Genomic DNA, 18,672 nt, shown 5'->3' on the forward strand with positions numbered 1-18,672 from the left:
CGTTTAAATGGAATCACAGTCCATTTCGTTTGAATTTTACGCTTTGGGTAGCGCCCTTTTCTTCTTCGTAGGTATTATCTGAGAAAATTATACTAAAAGACTGCAGCGTGCATTTATAAGGGTGGGCAGTGTGACTGTGGAACTCTGCTAGCTGGAAATTAGACTGTAATTCAGACGCGGTGCAGCCGGGCACAAAAGACGAACAGGACGGTCAGTGTAGTCGCTTAATCCCGGCCGCTGCGAAAGCGGAATTATTCAGGTAATTACTCTCCCTCACACAAGAGGAGGCAGAATTTTAATTAGCACGTACCGCTAAGGAGGATCAGCAACTACAGTGGAGCCGCCGCCGTCTTTGTCCACACAGACGCGCCAGCTTCGCAGGTGGTTCGCCGTACCGAATGTGCACAGTGGCTGCCGCCTTACCTGAAACACATGAGCAAGAAGTCACATCGTACTGCATACTGCGCACGCATCATACCGGTGTTTGAGCAACACGGAGGGTCCTAAAATACACGCATTTTATATATGTGCAATGGAGCATAATGAAACATAGCATTATAAGAGTGTCAAGCTGTGTGTATAAAGTACTAGTAAAAAGTATCGCACCACCTGCATATCTGTTTTATTTAATGACTCAGTGTAAGCAGATGAGATTCATCCGAGTAGGAGGCGTAGTGTATGACATTCCACAAGGCTCAGTCTTAGGTCCGCTATTGTCTATCGGAAATATACATTACTTTCCATCTACTTTACAACAACCAGAATTAGTTCTTTTAATAGATGACACAAATATTGTAACCGGTCTGGATATACACAAAGCAACAGAACAAACGATAAGTAGTAGTCTTCAAAGTACACTACTGGCCATTAGAATTGCTACACCACGAAGATGACGTGCTACAGACGCGAAATTTAACCGACTGGAAGAAGATGCTGTGATATGCAAATGATTAGCTTTTCAGAGCATTCACACAAGGTTGGCGCCGGTGGCGACACCTACAACGTGCTGATATGAGGAAAGTTTCTGACCGATTTCTCATACACAAATAGCAGTTGACCTGCATTGCCCGGTGAAACGTTGTTGTGATGCCTCATTTAAGGAGGGTAAATGCGTACCATCACGTTTCCGACTTTGATAAAGTTCGGATAGTTGCCTATCGCGATTGCGGTTTATCGAATCGCGACATGGGCAGCTGTACCTACACGTCATCCAAGCTCTGACTCAATGCCTAGGCGTATCAAGGCCGTTATTACGGCCATAGGTGGTTGTTCTCGGTACTGATTTGTCAGGATCTACGTACCCAAACTGCGTGAAAATGTAATCACAAGTCAGTTCTAGTATAATATATTTGTCCAGTGAATATCCGTTTATCGTCTGCATTTCTTCTTGGTGTAGCAATTTTAGTGGCCAGTAGTGTAGTTCACATCCGTATTTTTAAAAAAGAAATTTAAAAAATCTTGTAAATGGTCAGTATGGAGCCATTTATACACATAAATGTAGAATATGAAGGCAAGATCACATGTTTTGTATCACTTCGACAATAGATGGTATAAATGATGATGCAACTCGGAGGGAGGCGGACGCTAGCGACTGTAGTGACGTCACATGACGTAAAGCCTGTCGAAACGAAGAGTGCTGAACTGCAGAAGAGTGTCCCCAGGTATCCGTCGGTAAAGGCATTGTTACGCCCATTACTGGAAAAATAAGGCTACTCCAAGATTTGTGCACGCTGTGCAACGAAAATGTTGACCGATCAGAATAAAGAGGTAAGAAAAACAGCTTAATCGGATCTGTTGCTAATACCAATACCTCCCATCCTCATAATTTGTTCTATATAAAAAGTAATTATATTAAATATATTTTTCACTTCATTTCTACACCCTGATCTCAGAGCGTCCCGACGAGGGCTTTATACGGTAACCCTGTCGCCATCCCTGCTGTATCCTGAGCTGGCGTCAGAGAGATACGGACAGCAGGGTCACATGCGGGTGACGTGTGGACGTGTTCCGGCTGTGCTTCCGGGAGGTGAGGTGTTATTAGTTGACAGTGCGCCTGTGTGTGTGCGCCAGGCAGCTGTACAGTATTGCGTTGCTGGGGAGGGGTCGACGGTACCTGCACTTTGTGTGTGTGTGTGTGTGTGTTGTCGGCCGCGATAATGAAGCTGGGTCACGCTGCGTTTATTGCACCTCGCGCTGGTGCCTGGTGGGCGATAATCGTGCCTTATCGCGATGCCGGCCGCTTCAGCCGCGACCATAGACCAGCCGACGCGTTACAGTAATGTGTGGTGCGTTCCACGCTCTCTGCCGTCGCTACACTCCACTACACTCCACTTGTTGTCCCAGTGTGTTCGGCTGCCGCACACCTCGCTCTTACAGCTGTTATCCCCTCCCTCTGTCTGTCTGTCTTCCCGGTCATCACTAACACGACAACTTATCTTTATCCTCTACTCGCTCTCCGGAACCAAGGTGTAAGCGGAACTACTGACGACAATGGTGCCGCCTGGGCAGTGGTACCCTTTACGGATCGCTGGTTCTCTGCAACGTTTGGGCCTGAATGCGCTTAGACGACGTACAGTACGCTCTATATACAGGGTGTTTCAAAAATGACCGGTATATTTGAAACGGCAATAAAAACTAAACGAGCAGCGATAGAAGTACACCTTTTGTTGCAATATGCTTGGGACAACAGTACATTTTCAGGCGGACAAACTTTCGAAATTACAGTAGTTACAATTTTCAACAACAGATGGCGCTGCGGTCTGGGAAACTCTATAGTACGATATTTTCCACATATCCACCATGCGCAGCAATAATATGGCGTAGTCTCTGAATGAAATTACCCGAAACCTTTGACAACGTGTCTGGAGGAATGGCTTCACATGCAGATGAGATGTACTGCTTCAGCTGTTAAATTGTTTCTGGATTCTGGCGGTACACCTGGTCTTTCAAGTGTCCCCACAGAAAGAAGTCACAGGGGTTCATGTCTGGCGAATAGGGAGGCCAATCCACGCCGCCTCCTGTATGTTTCGGATAGCCCAAAGCAATCACACGATCATCGAAATATTCATTCAGGAAATTAAAGACGTCGGCCGTGCGATGTGGCCGGGCACCATCTTGCATAAACCACGAGGTGTTCGCAGTGTCGTCTAAGGCAGTTTGTACCGCCACAAATTCACGAAGAATGTCCAGATAGCGTGATGCAGTAATCGTTTCGGATCTGAAAAATGGGCCAATGATTCCTTTGGAAGAAATGGCGGCCCAGACCAGTACTTTTTGAGGATGCAGGGACGATGGGACTGCAACATGGGGCTTTTCGGTTCCCCATATGCGCCAGTTCTGTTTATTGACGAAGCCGTCCAGGTAAAAATAAGCTTCGTCAGTAAACCAAATGCTGCCCACATGCATATCGCCGTCATCAATCCTGTGCGCTATATCGTTAGCGAATGTCTCTCATGCAGCAATGGTAGCGGCGCTGAGGGGTTGCCGCATTTGAATTTTGTATGGATAGAGGTGTAAACTCTGGCGCATGAGACGATACGTGGACGTTGGCGTCATTTGGACCGCAGCTGCAACACGGCGAACGGAAACCCGAGGCCGCTGTCGGATCACCTGCTGCACTAGCTGCGCGTTGCCCTCTGTGGTTGCCGTATGCGGTCGCCCTACCTTTCGAGCACGTTCATCCGTCACGTTCCCAGTCCGTTGAAATTTTTCAAACAGATCCTTTGTTGTATCGCTTTTCGGTCCTTTGGTTACATTAAACCTCCGTTGAAAACTTCGTCTTGTGGCAACAACACTGTGTTCTAGGCGGTGGAATTCCAACACCAGAAAAATCCTCTGTTCTAAGGAATAAACCATGTTGTCTACAGCACACTTGCACGTTGTGAACAGCACACGCTTGCAGCAGAAAGACGACGTACAGAATGGCGCACCCACAGACTGCGTTGTCTTCTATATCTTTCACATCACTTGCAGCGCCATCTGTTGTTGAAAATTGTAACTACTGTAATTTCGAAAGTTTGTCCGCCTGAAAATGTACTGTTGTCCCAAGCATATTGCAACAAACGGTGTATTGCTATCGCTGCTCGTTTAGTTTTTATTGCCGTTTCAAATATACCGGTCATTTTTGAAACACCCTGTAAGTGTTGCGTACTCGGACAGGCGACAAAACCAGAAGATAGTCCAGAAACCAATACATGATGGCTTACACTACATTGACAAGTCATGGGGTAGGAATATCCCATATACAGATGACGGTAGTCAGCCGCGCGTGGCTCGTGTTCCCGACACCATGTACTTTACGCCCTGTTTTTAACGTTCTCCCACCTCACTATGTTAATTTAAATTACTACTGTCACTGGGTTGCTGCTTTGCCTGGCCGTGAACGGCGTTAGCAGCGCGTATCGATATATCCCCTCTAGTAGTATCTTTGCTAGACTGCTATTACTTCCCAGTCGTTGTCTGTCGTAAGCGAGTTCAATCGCGAGTTCGGGTCACGAGTTCGGGCCGCGTGTAAGTGGGAACGTGTCTGGAGCGCAGTCCGGACCTGCCAGTTGGGGAGTTGTACTGCGGCACTAGTGTAGTGGGGTTGGAGCGACACCCCTTAAACAAGGCCGCCCAGCAGTGTTAGTGACGTCACACTAAGCGGCCCCTAGCCGACGCAGCAGTCCACGGACACCTCCGTACAGACGCGGCTGATGCTAACGACCTTCTGTCCGTCGTACAGAAAGGAGCGAACTATAATTCGAACCAAAGACCAAATTATATACACTTCTGGAAATGGAAAAAAGAACACATTGACACCGGTGTGTCAGACCCACCATACTTGCTCCGGACACTGCGAGAGGGCTGTACAAGCAATGATCACACGCACGGCACAGCGGACACACCAGGAACCGCGGTGTTGGCCGTCGAATGGCACTAGCTGCGCAGCATTTGTGCACCGCCGCCGTCAGTGTCAGCCAGTTTGCCGTGGCATACGGAGCTCCATCGCGGTCTTTAACACTGGTAGCATGCCGCGACAGCGTGGACGTGAACCGTATGTGCAGTTGACGGACTTTGAGCGAGGGCGTATAGTGGACATGCGGGAGGCCGGGTGGACGTACCGCCGAATTGCTCAACACGTGGGGCGTGAGGTCTCCACAGTACATCGATGTTATCGCCAGTGGTCGGCGGAAGGTGCACGTGCCCGTCGACCTCGGGCCGGGCCGCAGCGACGCACGGATGCACGCCAAGACCGTAGGATCCTACGCAGTGCCGTAGGGGACCGCACCGCCACTTCCCAGCAAATTAGGGACACTGTTGCTCCTGGGGTATCGGCGAGGACCATTCACAACCGTCTCCATGAAGCTGGGCTACGGTCCCGCACACCGTTAGGCCGTCTTCCGCTCACGCCCCAACATCGTGCAGCCCGCCTCCAGTGGTGTCGCGACAGGCGTGAACGGAGGGACGAATGGAGACGTGTCGTCTTCAGCGATGAGAGTCGCTTCTGCCTTGGTGCCAATGATGGTCGTATGCGTGTTTGGCGCCGTGCAGGTGAGCGCCACAATCAGGACTGCATACGACCGAGGCACACAGGGCCAACACCCGGCATCATGGTGTGGGGAGCGATCTCCTACACTGGCCGTACACCACTGGTGATCGTCGAGGGGACACTGAATAGTGCACGGTACATCCAAACCGTCATCGAACCCATCGTTCTACCATTCCTAGACCGGCAAGGGAACTTGCTGTTCCAACAGGACAATGCACGTCCGCATGTATCCCGTGCTACCCAACGTGCTCTAGAAGGTGTAAGTCAACTACCCTGGCCAGCAAGATCTCCGGATCTGTCCCCCATTGAGCATGTTTGGGACTGGATGAAGCGTCGTCTCACGCGGTCTGCACGTCCAGCACGAACGCTGGTCCAACTGAGGCGCCAGGTGGAAATGGCATGGCAAGCCGTTTCACAGGACCACATTCAGCATCTCTACGATCGTTTCCATGGGAGAATAGCAGCCTGCATTGCTGCGAAAGGTGGATATACACTGTACTAGTGCCGACATTGTGCATGCTCTGTTGCCTGTGTCTATGTGCCTGTGGTTCTGTCAGTGTGATCATGTGATGTATCTGACCCCAGGAATGTGTCAATAAAGTTTCCCCTTCCTGGGACAATGAATTCACGGTGTTCTTATTTCAATTTCCAGGAGTGTATATTCTTGTAAACAGCATAAAGGTTCATAACGAAATACCGATTACATATACGGGCAGGAATAAGTTTAATCGATTGAGGAACTTTGCAACTATTTTATAATTGTCAGAACACTATTTAGATTTAAAACTCGCATACAGGTGGTGACAAATGCCAACTGACAGCAGGACTTAACATTTTCAAGCTATTACACTGAAAGTAAATTATCTTAAACGCTGTCATACATAGCAAAACCCTTACAACCTTCGTTTACAATAAGGTAACAAGAGTTCGCTTTAACTCATAAAACACATGACTCATATGTTCGTGGTGACAGCTCTTTCCAAGAATTTTTACAAGTGTATCCCCAGTAATAAAGAATAGGAACAAAAGATAGATATCAAATATTCTCCTTTTAATATAGACATCACAGAACACAAGATTCTGTCTTGCACTGTGATACTAAGGGACTGCTCTTTCCTTTAAGAAAAGCCTGACAATTTGAAGTTCACTCTGCTATTGAAGATACACTTCTTGAAACAATATTCAAAATGTTACGAAACGTAAGGAAATGAAAAACAACCAAGTGCATTACGTGTAAGAATGTGAGTAAAAGGCTGAGGCTCTCTTTACTTACCATTTTCAATCTCTCTGCAGCTTATTTCCTTTTCCACGCAGAAATCACCAACTGCAAGTCTCATTATTGCTGTCTGTTACTAACAAAGTGCTTTTCTATTTAGAAAACCTGACAATTTGATGTTCATTCTGGTACTGAAGATAAACACTTTTCAGAGGAGTTCTAGAACCTATTCCTGCCCGTATATGTAATCGGTATTTCGTTATGAACCTTTATGCTGTTTACAAGAATATATATAATTTGGTCTTTGGTTCGAATTATAGTTCGCTCCGTTCTGTATGACGGACAGAAGATGGTTAGCATCAGGCGCGTCTGTACGGAGGTGTCCGTGGACTGCTGCGTCGGCTGTGGGCCGCTTAGTGTGACGTCACTAACACTGCTGGACGGCCTTGTTATCCCGGGGGTGTCGGTTGGAGCTGTGAGGTCTGCGTCGACATGGCTCGCCCGACCATTGCCACCGCGCATCACTTGAGCCGGGCCACAGTCTTGGTGGGTCGTCGGTCGGTCGTCATGCCGGATGACGCGTTTTCGCTCGTCTATCGGCCCGGTTTGTCTTTGTGCATGCTTCGTTACTGTTGTGTATTATTCAGATCTTCGTACGTTTGTCAGGCTGTCTGTGTAGTTAACGCTATTTCCACTGACGACTATTTTAGATGTTCTCGGCATTCTGCAGTGAGTCGGTCGGTTGCTACGGACCAGGGAAGTTATCTTCGCGCGCTGCAGGCGGCTGGGTCCGCTGGCGGTCCGTGCGCAGTGTCGGAGCGTGTGTGGAACTGTCCGATCGCTACGAGCTTCGTGGTTCACCGACCCAGGACGTCAAAGTTGAGTAGTTGAAACTTCCTGGCAGATTAAAACTATGTACCGGACCGAGGCTCGAACTTGGGACCTTTGCCTTTCGCGGACAAGTGCTCTACCAACTGAGCTACTCAAGCACGAATCACGCCCCGTTCTCACAGCTTTAATTGTCAATACCTCGACTCCTACCTTAAAAACTTTACAGAATCTCTCCTGCGAACCTTGCAGAACTAGCAAGTTGTTTGAACTACCCAAGCCACATCCATTCATGTTGTGTGGTTCGTTTCGGTGGTTCGCTGTTGAGGTGGTTTTCTTGTGAGCAACACCGAGTGATTCTATTGCTGTAATTTAGCCGCCATGTCGTGCAACTAACTTTATTGGTTGACTACAATTCGAGTGCACCAGCGGAATTTTCTGCCTTGTGGCCATTAGTGTTCCGGTTACCTGCCCTGGTCACTAACGTAATTTCAGGCAGCGTTCTTCACTTAGCTGTTGTCGCTGTCCAACATGGTGTGTAGTTTTGACAGCTGATACATATTTCATTGTGGATAATCACATTAGTAGCTTTTGGTGTTTGAGTTCTCATGCACCGATTGGTGGCAAGCAAGTCGTTTTGTCAGTCCTTCCGTGGCTGTCCCCTGGATCAAGTGGGGCTCACCACCTGTCTCACCTAAGTGAACGAGGGCAGACCGACCTCCCTGTATGCTTCTGAGTGCCGTTTTCTTTATTGTCCTTCTCACTGGCGTTTAATTGTTTGTTTATAATCTATCATAGCCAATGATTTAAATAGTTCTTGCTTTTATGAATTTTATGTATTTTTGCATTTTGGAAAATCAATTGTGGGCCTTCAGCCACTTAAATCCTTATTTAAAAAAAAATGCGGCCTTCTGCCTTTGAAAGGTTATGGTTATTTATTTTCAAATCTTGAAAATTTTATTGTAGACCTTCAGCCGTTTGTATTGCATCCTCTTAATGTTTGTCTATTCACCCTTGCCTTGAGGTCTCAGCCTCGCTGTGTATGTATACATGTTAATTATTTTATGTGAAATTTTAACTGCATGTTTTCACCACTTGAGATTTATCTTGTTGCTTTAAGATTTCTTGTTTGGAGGCCTTCAGCCGTGAAATAATTGCCTTCTTGAAACTCGTAGTTTTAGTGATTCGGCTATGTGCCGTTTTGGTTTAAAGGTGTATTAAATTACAGTAAATTACAATTTTGAGTGAACCTCACAGACACCTTATTTGGCCCTTTCCACAATCCTAAGCACCTGTTCTGCCCAGAGGGTTTAGAAGGCGTCTCAGGTAGCATCGCGAACAGACGGTATAAAAGGGCAGTGTATTGGCAGAGGTGCCATTTGTACTCAGGTGATTGAAGCTGTCCGACGTGATTATGGCCTCACAACTGGAATTATCAGACTTTGAATGCGGAATGCTGACTGGAGCTAGACACACAGGATATTCCATTTCGGAAATCGTTAGGGTGTTCAGTACTCCGAGAACCACAGTGTCAACAGTGTGCCATAAACTTCAGACATTACCTTTCACCATGGACAACGCAGTATCCGACGACCTTCACTTAACGACCGAGAGCACAATATTTGCTTAGAGGTGTCATTGGAATAACCGCAGAAACCAACGGCTAACAGCACGACACCGTCTGCAACGCTTTTCCTGGGCTCGTGACCATATCAGTTGCAAAATCGTGGCCTTGTCAGATGAGACCCGATTTCAGTTGGTAATACCTGATGGTAGGGTTGGAATGTGGTGCAGACCCCACGAAGCGGTGGATTCAAGTTGTCAGTGAGGCACTGTGCAAGCTGGTGGCGGTTGCATAATGGTGTGGGATCTGTTTACATGAAATGGACTGGGTCCTGTGGTCTCGCTGAACCAATCGTTGAGTGGAAATGGTTTTGTTCGGATACGTGAGGACCATTTGCAGCTATTCATCGACTTCATGTTCCCAAAGAACTAAACTCCATCAGAACAGGCCTCTTACTTTAAGAACAGAAAGCAGAAGGTAATTCTCCGCAATATTGAAAGTTGTAGTGATGTTCAGTCCCAATGGGGCACTTAAGTGGGGCGTTCCCCAAGGGTCGGTGCTGGGGCCACTGCTGTTTCTTATTTATATAAATGATATACCTTCTAGTATTACAGGTGATTCAAAAATATTTCTGTTTGCTGACGACACCAGCTTGGTAGTGAAGGATCTTGCGTGTAATACTGAAACAGTATCAAATAATGTAGTTCATGAAATAAGTTCGTGGCTTGTGGAAAATGATTTGATGCCAAATAACAGTAAGACTCAGTTTTTATAGTTTCTAACTCACAATTCAACAAGAACCGATATTTTGATCAGACAGAATGGGCATATTAGAAGCGAGACGGAACAGTTCAAGTTCCTAGGCGTTCGGATAGATAGTAAGCTGTTGTGGAAAGCCCATGTTCAGGATCTTGTTCAGAAACTAAATGCTGCTTTATTTACCATTAGAACAGTATCTGAAATAAGTGACAGTTCAACACGAAAAGTAGTCTACTTCGCATATTTTCATACGCTTATGTCGTATGGTATTATTTGTTGGGGTAATTCCTCTGATTCAAAAAGAGTATATTTGGCTCAAAAACGGGCTGTTCGAGCTATATGTGGTGTAAGTTTGAGAACCTCTTGTCGACCCCTATTCAATAGTCTGGGAATTCTGACATTGCCCTCACAGTATATATTTTCTTTAATGTCGCTTGTTGTTACCAATATTAGCTTATTCCCAAGAGTTAGCAGCTTTCGCTCAGATAATACTAGGCAGAAATCAAATCTGCATGTGGAATGCACTTCCTTGACTCTTGTACAGAAAGGAGTGCAGTATTCTGCTGCATCCATTTTCAATAAGCTACCACAAGAACTCAAAAATCTTAGCAGTAGCCCAAACGCATTTAAGTCTAAACTGGAGAATTTCCTCATGGCTCACTCCTTCTAACCTGTCAAGGAGCTCCTGAAAGAGCTAAAAAATTAAGCAAATTCCAGTGTGCCATTGTTGATTTTCTTTATTTAAACTTACGACTTGTCGCCTGAATATGTTTCTTATATTTCATTTTACCTATTTCTACTATCGTGTTATAATTTCATGTATCGAAATAGACGACAGAGGGACAGAGAAACAAATAAAATCGCTCAAAAGCGGAAAGGCCGCTGGACCTGATGGGATACCAGTTCGATTTTACACAGAGTACGCGCAGGAACTTGCCCCCCTTCTTGCAGCGGTGTACCGTAGGCCTCTAGAAGAGCGTAGCGTTCCAAAGGATTGGAAATGGGCACAGGTCATCCCCGTTGTCAAGAAGGGACGTCGAACAGATGTGCAGAACTACAGACCTATATCTCTAACGTCGATCAGTTGTAGAATTTTGGAACACGTATTATGTTCGAGTATAATGGCTTTTCTAGAGACTAGAAATCTACTCTGTAGGAATGAGCATGGGTTTCGAAAAAGACGATCGTGTGAAACCAAACTCGCGCTATTGGTCCACGAGACTCAGAGGCCCATAGACATGGGTTCGCAGGTAGATGCCGTGTTTCTTGACTTCCGCAAGGCGTTCGATACAGTTCCCCACAGTCGTTTAATGAACAAACTAAGAGCATATGCACTATCAGAGCGATTGTGTGACTGGATTGAAGAGTTCCTACATAACAGAACGCACCATGTCATTCTCAATGGAGAGAAGTCTTCCGAAGTAAGAGTGATTTCAGATGTGCCGCAGGGGAGTGTCGTAGGACCGTTGCTATTCGCAATATACATAAATGACCTTGTGGATGATATCGGAAGTTCATTGAGGCTTTTTGCGGATGATGCTGTGGTATATCGAGAGGTTGTAACAATGGAAAATTGTACTGAAATGCAGGAGGATCTGCAGCGAATTGACGCATGGTGCAGGGAATGGCAATTGAATCTCAATGTAGACAAGTGTAATGTGCTGCGAATACATAGAAAGTAAGATCCATTATCATTTAGCTACAATATAGCAGGTCAGCAACTGGAAGCAGTTAATTCCATAAATTATCTGAGAGCACGCTTTAGGAGTGGTTTAAAATGGAATGATCATATAAAGTTGATCGTCGGTAAAGCAGATGCCAGACTGAGATTCATTGGAAGAATCCTAAGGAAATGCAATTCGGAAACAAAGGAAGTAGGTTACAGTACGCTCGTTCACCCACTGCTTGAATACTGCTCAGCAGTGTGGGATCCGCACCAGATATGGTTGATAGAAGACATAGAGAAGATCCAACGGAGAGCAGCGTGCTTCGTTACAGCATGATTTAGTAATCGCGAAAGAGTTACGGAGATGATAGATAAACTCCAGTGGAAGTCTCTGGAGGAGAGACGCTCAGTAGCTCGGTACGGGCTTTTGTTGGAGTTTCGAGAACATACCTTCACCGAGAGGAATCAAGTAGTATATTGCTCCCTCCTGCGAATATCTCGCGAATATATCTTGAGGACAAAATCAGAGAGATTAGAGCTCACACAGAGGCATACTGACAATCCTTCTTTCCACGAACAGTACGAGACTGGAATAGAAGGGAGAACCGATAGAGGTACTCAAGGTACCCTCCGCCACACACCGTCAGGTAGCTTGCGGAGTATGGATGTAGATGTAGAGTGGCCGCCGTGTCATCCTCATCCCACAGGCGTCATTGGATGCGGATATGGACGGGGATGTGGTCAGCACTCCGCTCTGCCGGCCGTATGTCAGTTTCCGAGACCGGAGCCGCTACTTCTGAATCAAGTAGCTCCTCAGTTTGCCTCACAAGGGCTGAGTGCACCCCGCTTGCCAACAGCACTCGGCAGACCGGCTGGTCGATGCCGCGTCGAGTTGCTACACCACTCCGGCCAAAAGGAGGTCCTACACTGTACGGGGAGGTACCTCGTGAGGTTTTGTGACCACAGCGTGAATGCGACAGGCTGGACGCTTCGGTAGTCCCGGCTGACCGTGACTGCACTGTCGGCCAGGGGTCGGCCGCCGAGCAGCGGCCAGGAGGCGGCTGTGACGCACTCGCCTCGTCGCCGGCCCACTCCAACTGGCACTCCCACGCGCGCTCATCCTGCCTGCCACTCCACTCCGTTCTCCTCGCGACGCCGCACGAAAAACTCCGAGGGAACGACTGCAGCGACTCGCGAAACGGCAATCACAATGCTGCAAGTGGCCACGGCGCGCGGCCAGCGTTTCGTAAGAAACAGCTGGGACTGCCGAATCAAAAACTCTTCCATCTGGTGTGCAACACCTATGAGACACATCCCCCCCCTCTCCCCCCCTCAGACTTCAATAACAAATGAAACACCTTTCAGCCGTCTGGTTCCCAATCTTATTTATTTGGTTTATTAAAAAACTAAAAACCCGCCTCGATTGCGAAAAAAGCACCTAGTGTTAGGTGTTAACCCAGGTTTCGGCGTAGATAACTACACCTTCTTCATAACAACAATAAAACCCACAAGTGCCTATGAAGACCTTTGTCAATGATTAAAAGAACACCATAGCTATACATTTATAAACGAAAAAGAAACGGCCAGGATGGAAAGGAAACTGCTTGAATCATTTGAACGAAGTACAGAGGAAATATATGTCTGTATAAAAACTAATCTGAAAATCATAGCAACAGAGGTGTTGGGTAAAAAAGAAAGCAACCACAACCGCACAGACGAGTGGAGGTCAGAGGAATTAGAGGTCCTCGTTAGAGAAAAACGAAATGCGTTCATTCAGTGTTTCAATGATAAATCAGAAGAAACAAGATCAATATACAAGGAAAAGAAGAATGAAGTCATGAAAAAAATAAGGATGGCAAAAAATGAAGCATGGGAAAGCACATGTGCCAAAGTGAATAGCAAATTAGGATTTGGGAGAGCAAAAGAAGCATGGTCAGTGAAACATCCCCTTATAAAAATTTATGAATGACTGTGCTGATAAACCTCTTACATTATTTCATTTTCAAACAGCTGAGCAGAACTGAACGTACTCAGACATTGCGCTCTTTACCTATTCTGATCAACACTAAACTGACACACAATATTTTTAGTGCAATGCAGTCTGATTTTCACTAATCCCTACAAAAGAATGGCCCTGACTAAATTAACCTATACGTTTCACAAATCACTTACCTCACAAAAATCTTTGTTACTCGAACTACTGTAATACAGCGAGCGCCAATACTGCCAGCTAAATAAAAGATTCTAACTACTGAAGGCACTAACTACTGGTAGGCATAGTTGGCAAATGAAAGATTTTGATAGCGAACAAACCATCTATTTACCTTAATAGTGTTCAAAAGTCATTATATATGTATCAGTTCATGACATCCAGTCTTACAAATTTACTGTCTCTGATGGACACACGTCCAGATCATCCGCTCTCAAAACTCCGCCATCTCTCCCCCCACATCCACCACTGCTGGCGGCTCACCTCCAACTGCGCAACGCTACGCGCTGTTCACATCCAACTGCCCAACACTACAATAGCGAATATTTCAACAATGACACCCAGCCACAGACTGCACACAACACAGCCAGTGATTTTCATACAGAGCGCTACGTGGCGTTAACAATATAAAAACCTAAACAGCCTACTTACATCAGTATTAAAATGGCTTCGACAGGATACAAAAAGCAAAACTAATCTCCAACTGATAACACAAAACGAATGGGAAGAGTATTTCCAAAAATTATTAAATGAGGACAGAGAAGAATATCTAGAAAAAGGAACAGTGGAAGAAAAAAGGACATGAAGATGATGAGATCCAGATTTTAGAAAGTGAAGTGTTTCAGCCGTTGAGAACAGGAAAGAATGGTAAATCAACGAGACAAGGCAATATCAATATGGAGTGTCTGAAATATGGTGGTGACAAAATTATGAAACTGATAACACAGCTCTTCAACAAAATGATACATGGAGATTCAGTACCCAACGAGATGAAGCTAGGTTACATTAATACAATATTTAAGAAAGGGGGATCGCAAAATTTGTTCAAACTATCGAGGAATTTGTGTTACAAACACATTAATGAGAATTTTCGCGAAAGTGATTAAAAACAAACTGGAAAAAAATTTTAGAACCCAAGAAGAACAATGTGGATTCACGGCTGGGAGATCGTGTGTAGACCATATTTTCACATTACGACAGATTTTGGAGAAACATAGGGAAAAATCAAAAAATATGGGATTACTTTGGAGAGCGCTACATATGGCAAACATAAACCCTTCCTTGATTAAAATAATACAACAGATGTATAAAGACAACATTTGCCAAGTGAAAGTTGGTAATAAACTTTCACAGAAATTTAGAACAAGCGAAGGCCTTTTACAGGGCTGTCCCATGTCACCATCATTGTTTAAAATCTATATAGATATTAGCCTTAGAACATGGTCTTGTAAATGTAATAGTATGGGATTAGAAATAAGAAATGGAGTTTACCTACATGATTTATTGTTTGCTGGTGATCAAGTAGTCGTAGCACAGGATGGTGAGGATGCTAACTATATGTGCAATCAACTAGCAGTAGCATACAAAACTTGGGGTTTGAAGATTAATTACCAAAAAACAGAACACTTGACTAATGATTCAGATGAGCTATACATTGAAGAAAAGAAAATAAAAAAAATAAACTCTCTTTGTTATTTGGGATCCATTTTAGAAATCGAGGGAAAATCAGAGACAGAAATCAATAAAAGAATTAGTAGCGGACGGAGGGTCATTGGGATGCTTAACTCAGTCTTATGGAGCAGGAATGTAATGAGCAGAACTAAAAAATTAATATACAAATCCATATTAGAGAGTGTGGTTCTGTATGGAACGGAGACCTGGGCAATTAACATGAAGCACATTAAAAAATTACAAGCTCTAGATATGAGCTTCTGGAGTAGATCGGCATGAATCTCCAGAAAAGAAAAGATAAGGAACACCGAAATAATAAGGAGAATGGAAATAAAAGAAAGAATATATGACGTAATGGATAGGAAGAAATTACAGTGGTACGGGCATGTACGACGAATGGAGAAAACCAGAATACCAAAATTGATACTGGGGTGGGAACTGGAGCGGAGAAGAAGAAGAGGACGACCTATGACCACCTGGCTCCAAAATGTACAGCACACAATGAGGAGAATGGGTACAGAGGAAGAGGACACACAACATCGAAACACCTGGAGGAATATTTTGAAAATATAGTTTAAGAACGTTTTGTATTGTAATTTCCAAGTAAATTATTATGTTGGAGATAAGCCTCTGTAATGAGGAAAAGCTCAAAATAATAAAATTTGCTAGTAAAGAAACTTATATATGGAGCTACCTATGACAACAGGAGGAACTCTTAAAAACTATACCTAAAGCCAGTAGTTAGGCTGAGGGAGGGGGGAGGGGGGCTGAGGGGCGTAATCTAAAGACGTCGTGGTAATAAAGATATAGGGATAAAACGTGAGGTGTTCAACGGGCTAAAATCACCTTCATAGTAAAAGGAAAATAAGGAAAAAAAGAAAAAAAGATGGACAGCTTGACCAACCGCGCTCGCCAATCAGCTCGCGCATGTGATGATCCCCAGGTCATCAGATTTACAAGTATGAAGAACATAGCAAAGGCGCGAAACCTTCAAAAAATTTTCTGTTTCTTAATAGGAGCTGGTCATTGAGGATATTGTCTTTAACATGTTGCAGATGCTTAAACATCAGCATTTCTTCCAAAACATCCAGTTTTAAGCCCTTAACCTCGGCATGAAGTAACTGGGTATTAACTGGAGGGCTCGTCGCATGAGCCGATTGCACAAGGTGTTCCGCATAAGTACACCCCTTAGTACCGTCACCGCTTCTAGAAGGAATATGCTCTTTATACCTGAGACCCTGAGCTCGCCCCGTTTGCCCGATGTAAAATTTTGGACAATCCCCGCATGTAATTTTATACGCTCCTGATTGGGAAAGTTTATCGCGCCTACTCTGCAAGGAGTGAATTAAATTCCTATGTAAGCTATTATAAGTAGAATAGGCGACTCTGAGTAAACGCCCCAATCACTGACAAAGGTCTTCTTAGGCACTTGTGGGTTTTATTGTTGTTCTGAGGAAGGTGTAGTTATCTACGCCGAAACCTGGGTTAACACTTAACACTAGGTGCTTTTCTCGCAATCGAGGAGGGTTTTTTAATACATTAACCAACGATTGATGACGCGCTGGGATGTTGAAGGTTATTTATTTAGCTACCAGTTCCGGCGATTTACTGCGTCATCTTCAAGCCCCTGACCGACGTGTAGGAAGACTTCACCTCGGTTCTGGTCAAAACAGGGCCAACATTACTGGTATTAGTAGATTTCTGCTTGCTATAGCGATCACTTCAACCATCCTCTGCTGACTGGTCCCTGTGTTGACCAGAACCGGGGTGGAATCTTTCTACACGTCGGTCAGGGGCCTGAAGATGGCGCCGAAGCTGGTAGCCAAATAAAATAAGTTTGTAAACTAGACGGCTGACAGGTGTTTCATTTGACATCCTGTATCGAACAGCCGAGTCCCGCAGCCATCACTGAAAAGATGGACGTACAGATACAAAAGAAAATAGGTGCTGAGAGTGTAAATAGGCTGTTTACGTTTTTATGTCGGTAACGCCACGTACGAAAATCGCTGACTGCGCTGTGTGCAGTCTGTGGCTGATGGTCTCATTGTTGGAATATTCGCTTCAGTAGTGTTGGGCAGTTGGATGTGAACTGCGCGTAGCGTTGCGCAGTAGGTGAGCCGCCAGCAGTGGTTGATGTGGGGAGAGAGATGCCAGAGTTTTGAAGGATTAATGCACTATTGGCCATTAAAATTGCTACACCACGAATATGACGTGCTACAGACGCGAAATTTAACCGACAGGAAGAAGATGCTGTGATATGCAAATGATTAGCTTTTCAGAGCTTTCACGTAAGATTGGCGCCCGTGGCGACACCTACAGCGTGCTGACATGAGGAAAGTTTCCAACCGATTTCTCATACACAAACAGCAGTTGACCGGCGTTGCCTGGTAAAACGTTGTTGTGATGCCTCGTGTAAGGAGGAGAAATGCGTACCATCACGTTTCCGACTTTGATAAAGGTCGGATTGTAGCCTATCGCGATTGCGGTTTATCGTATTGCGACATTGCTGCTCGCGGTGGTCGAGATCCAATGACTGTTAGCAGAATATGGGATCGGTGGGTTCAGGAGGGTAATACGGAACGCCGTGCTGGATCCCAACGACCTCTTATCACTAGCAGTCGAGATGACAGGCACCTTATCCGCATGGCTGTAACGGATCGTGCAGCCACGTCTCGATCCCTGAGTCAACAGATGGGGACGTTTGCAAGACAATAACCATCTGCAAGAACAGTTCGACGACGTTTGCAGCAGCATGTACTATCAGCTCGGAGACCGTGGCTGCGGTTACCTGGGTGCACGAATGGCAAAACGTCATTTTTTCGGATGAATCCAGGTTCTGTTTACAGCATCATGATGGTCGCATCCGTGTTTGGCGACATCGCGGTGAACCCACATTGGAAGCGTGTATTCGTCATCGCCATACTGGCGTATCACCCGGCGTGATGGTATGGCATGCCATTGGTTACACGTCTCGGTCACCTCTTTTTCACATTGACGGCACTTTGAACAGTGGACGTTACATTTCAGATGAGTTACAACCCGTGCCTCTACCCTTCATTCGATTCCTGCGAAACCATACCTTTGAGCAGGATAATGCACGACCGCATGTTGCAGTGTCCTGTACGGGCCTTTCTAGATACAGAAAATGTTCGACTGCTGCCCTGGCCAGCACATTCTCCTCTCACCAATTGAAAACGTCTGGTCAATGGTGGCCGAGCAGCTGTCTCGTCACAATACGCAAGTCACTACTCTTGATGAACTGTGGTATCGTGCTGAAGCTGCTTGGGCAGCTGTACCTGTACACTCGATCCGAGCTCTGTTTGACTCAATGCCCAGGCGTATCAAGGCCGTTATTATGGCCAGAGGTGGTTGTTCTGGGTACTGATTTCTCAGGATCTATGCACCCAAATTGCGTGAAACTGTAATCACATGTGAGTTCTAGTATAAT

The 18,672-nt window shown here is 45.5% G+C and overlaps 1 protein-coding gene across 1 annotated transcript in view; it reads right to left on the reverse strand.

The window, feature by feature from the left end:
• Positions 1 to 312: 312 nt before the first annotated feature.
• Positions 313 to 18,672, reverse strand: part of LOC126424683 (uncharacterized) — a 223,591-nt gene continuing 205,231 nt past the window's right edge. The window contains exon 6 of the mRNA XM_050087410.1: positions 313 to 423. Within this exon, the coding sequence (XP_049943367.1) occupies positions 313 to 423 (111 nt within the window). The remainder of the gene's footprint in view (positions 424 to 18,672) is intronic.

The sequence above is a fragment of the Schistocerca serialis genome, chromosome 10 (assembly GCF_023864345.2).
Source record: "Schistocerca serialis cubense isolate TAMUIC-IGC-003099 chromosome 10, iqSchSeri2.2, whole genome shotgun sequence".
Taxonomy (NCBI): Eukaryota; Metazoa; Arthropoda; class Insecta; order Orthoptera; family Acrididae; genus Schistocerca; species Schistocerca serialis.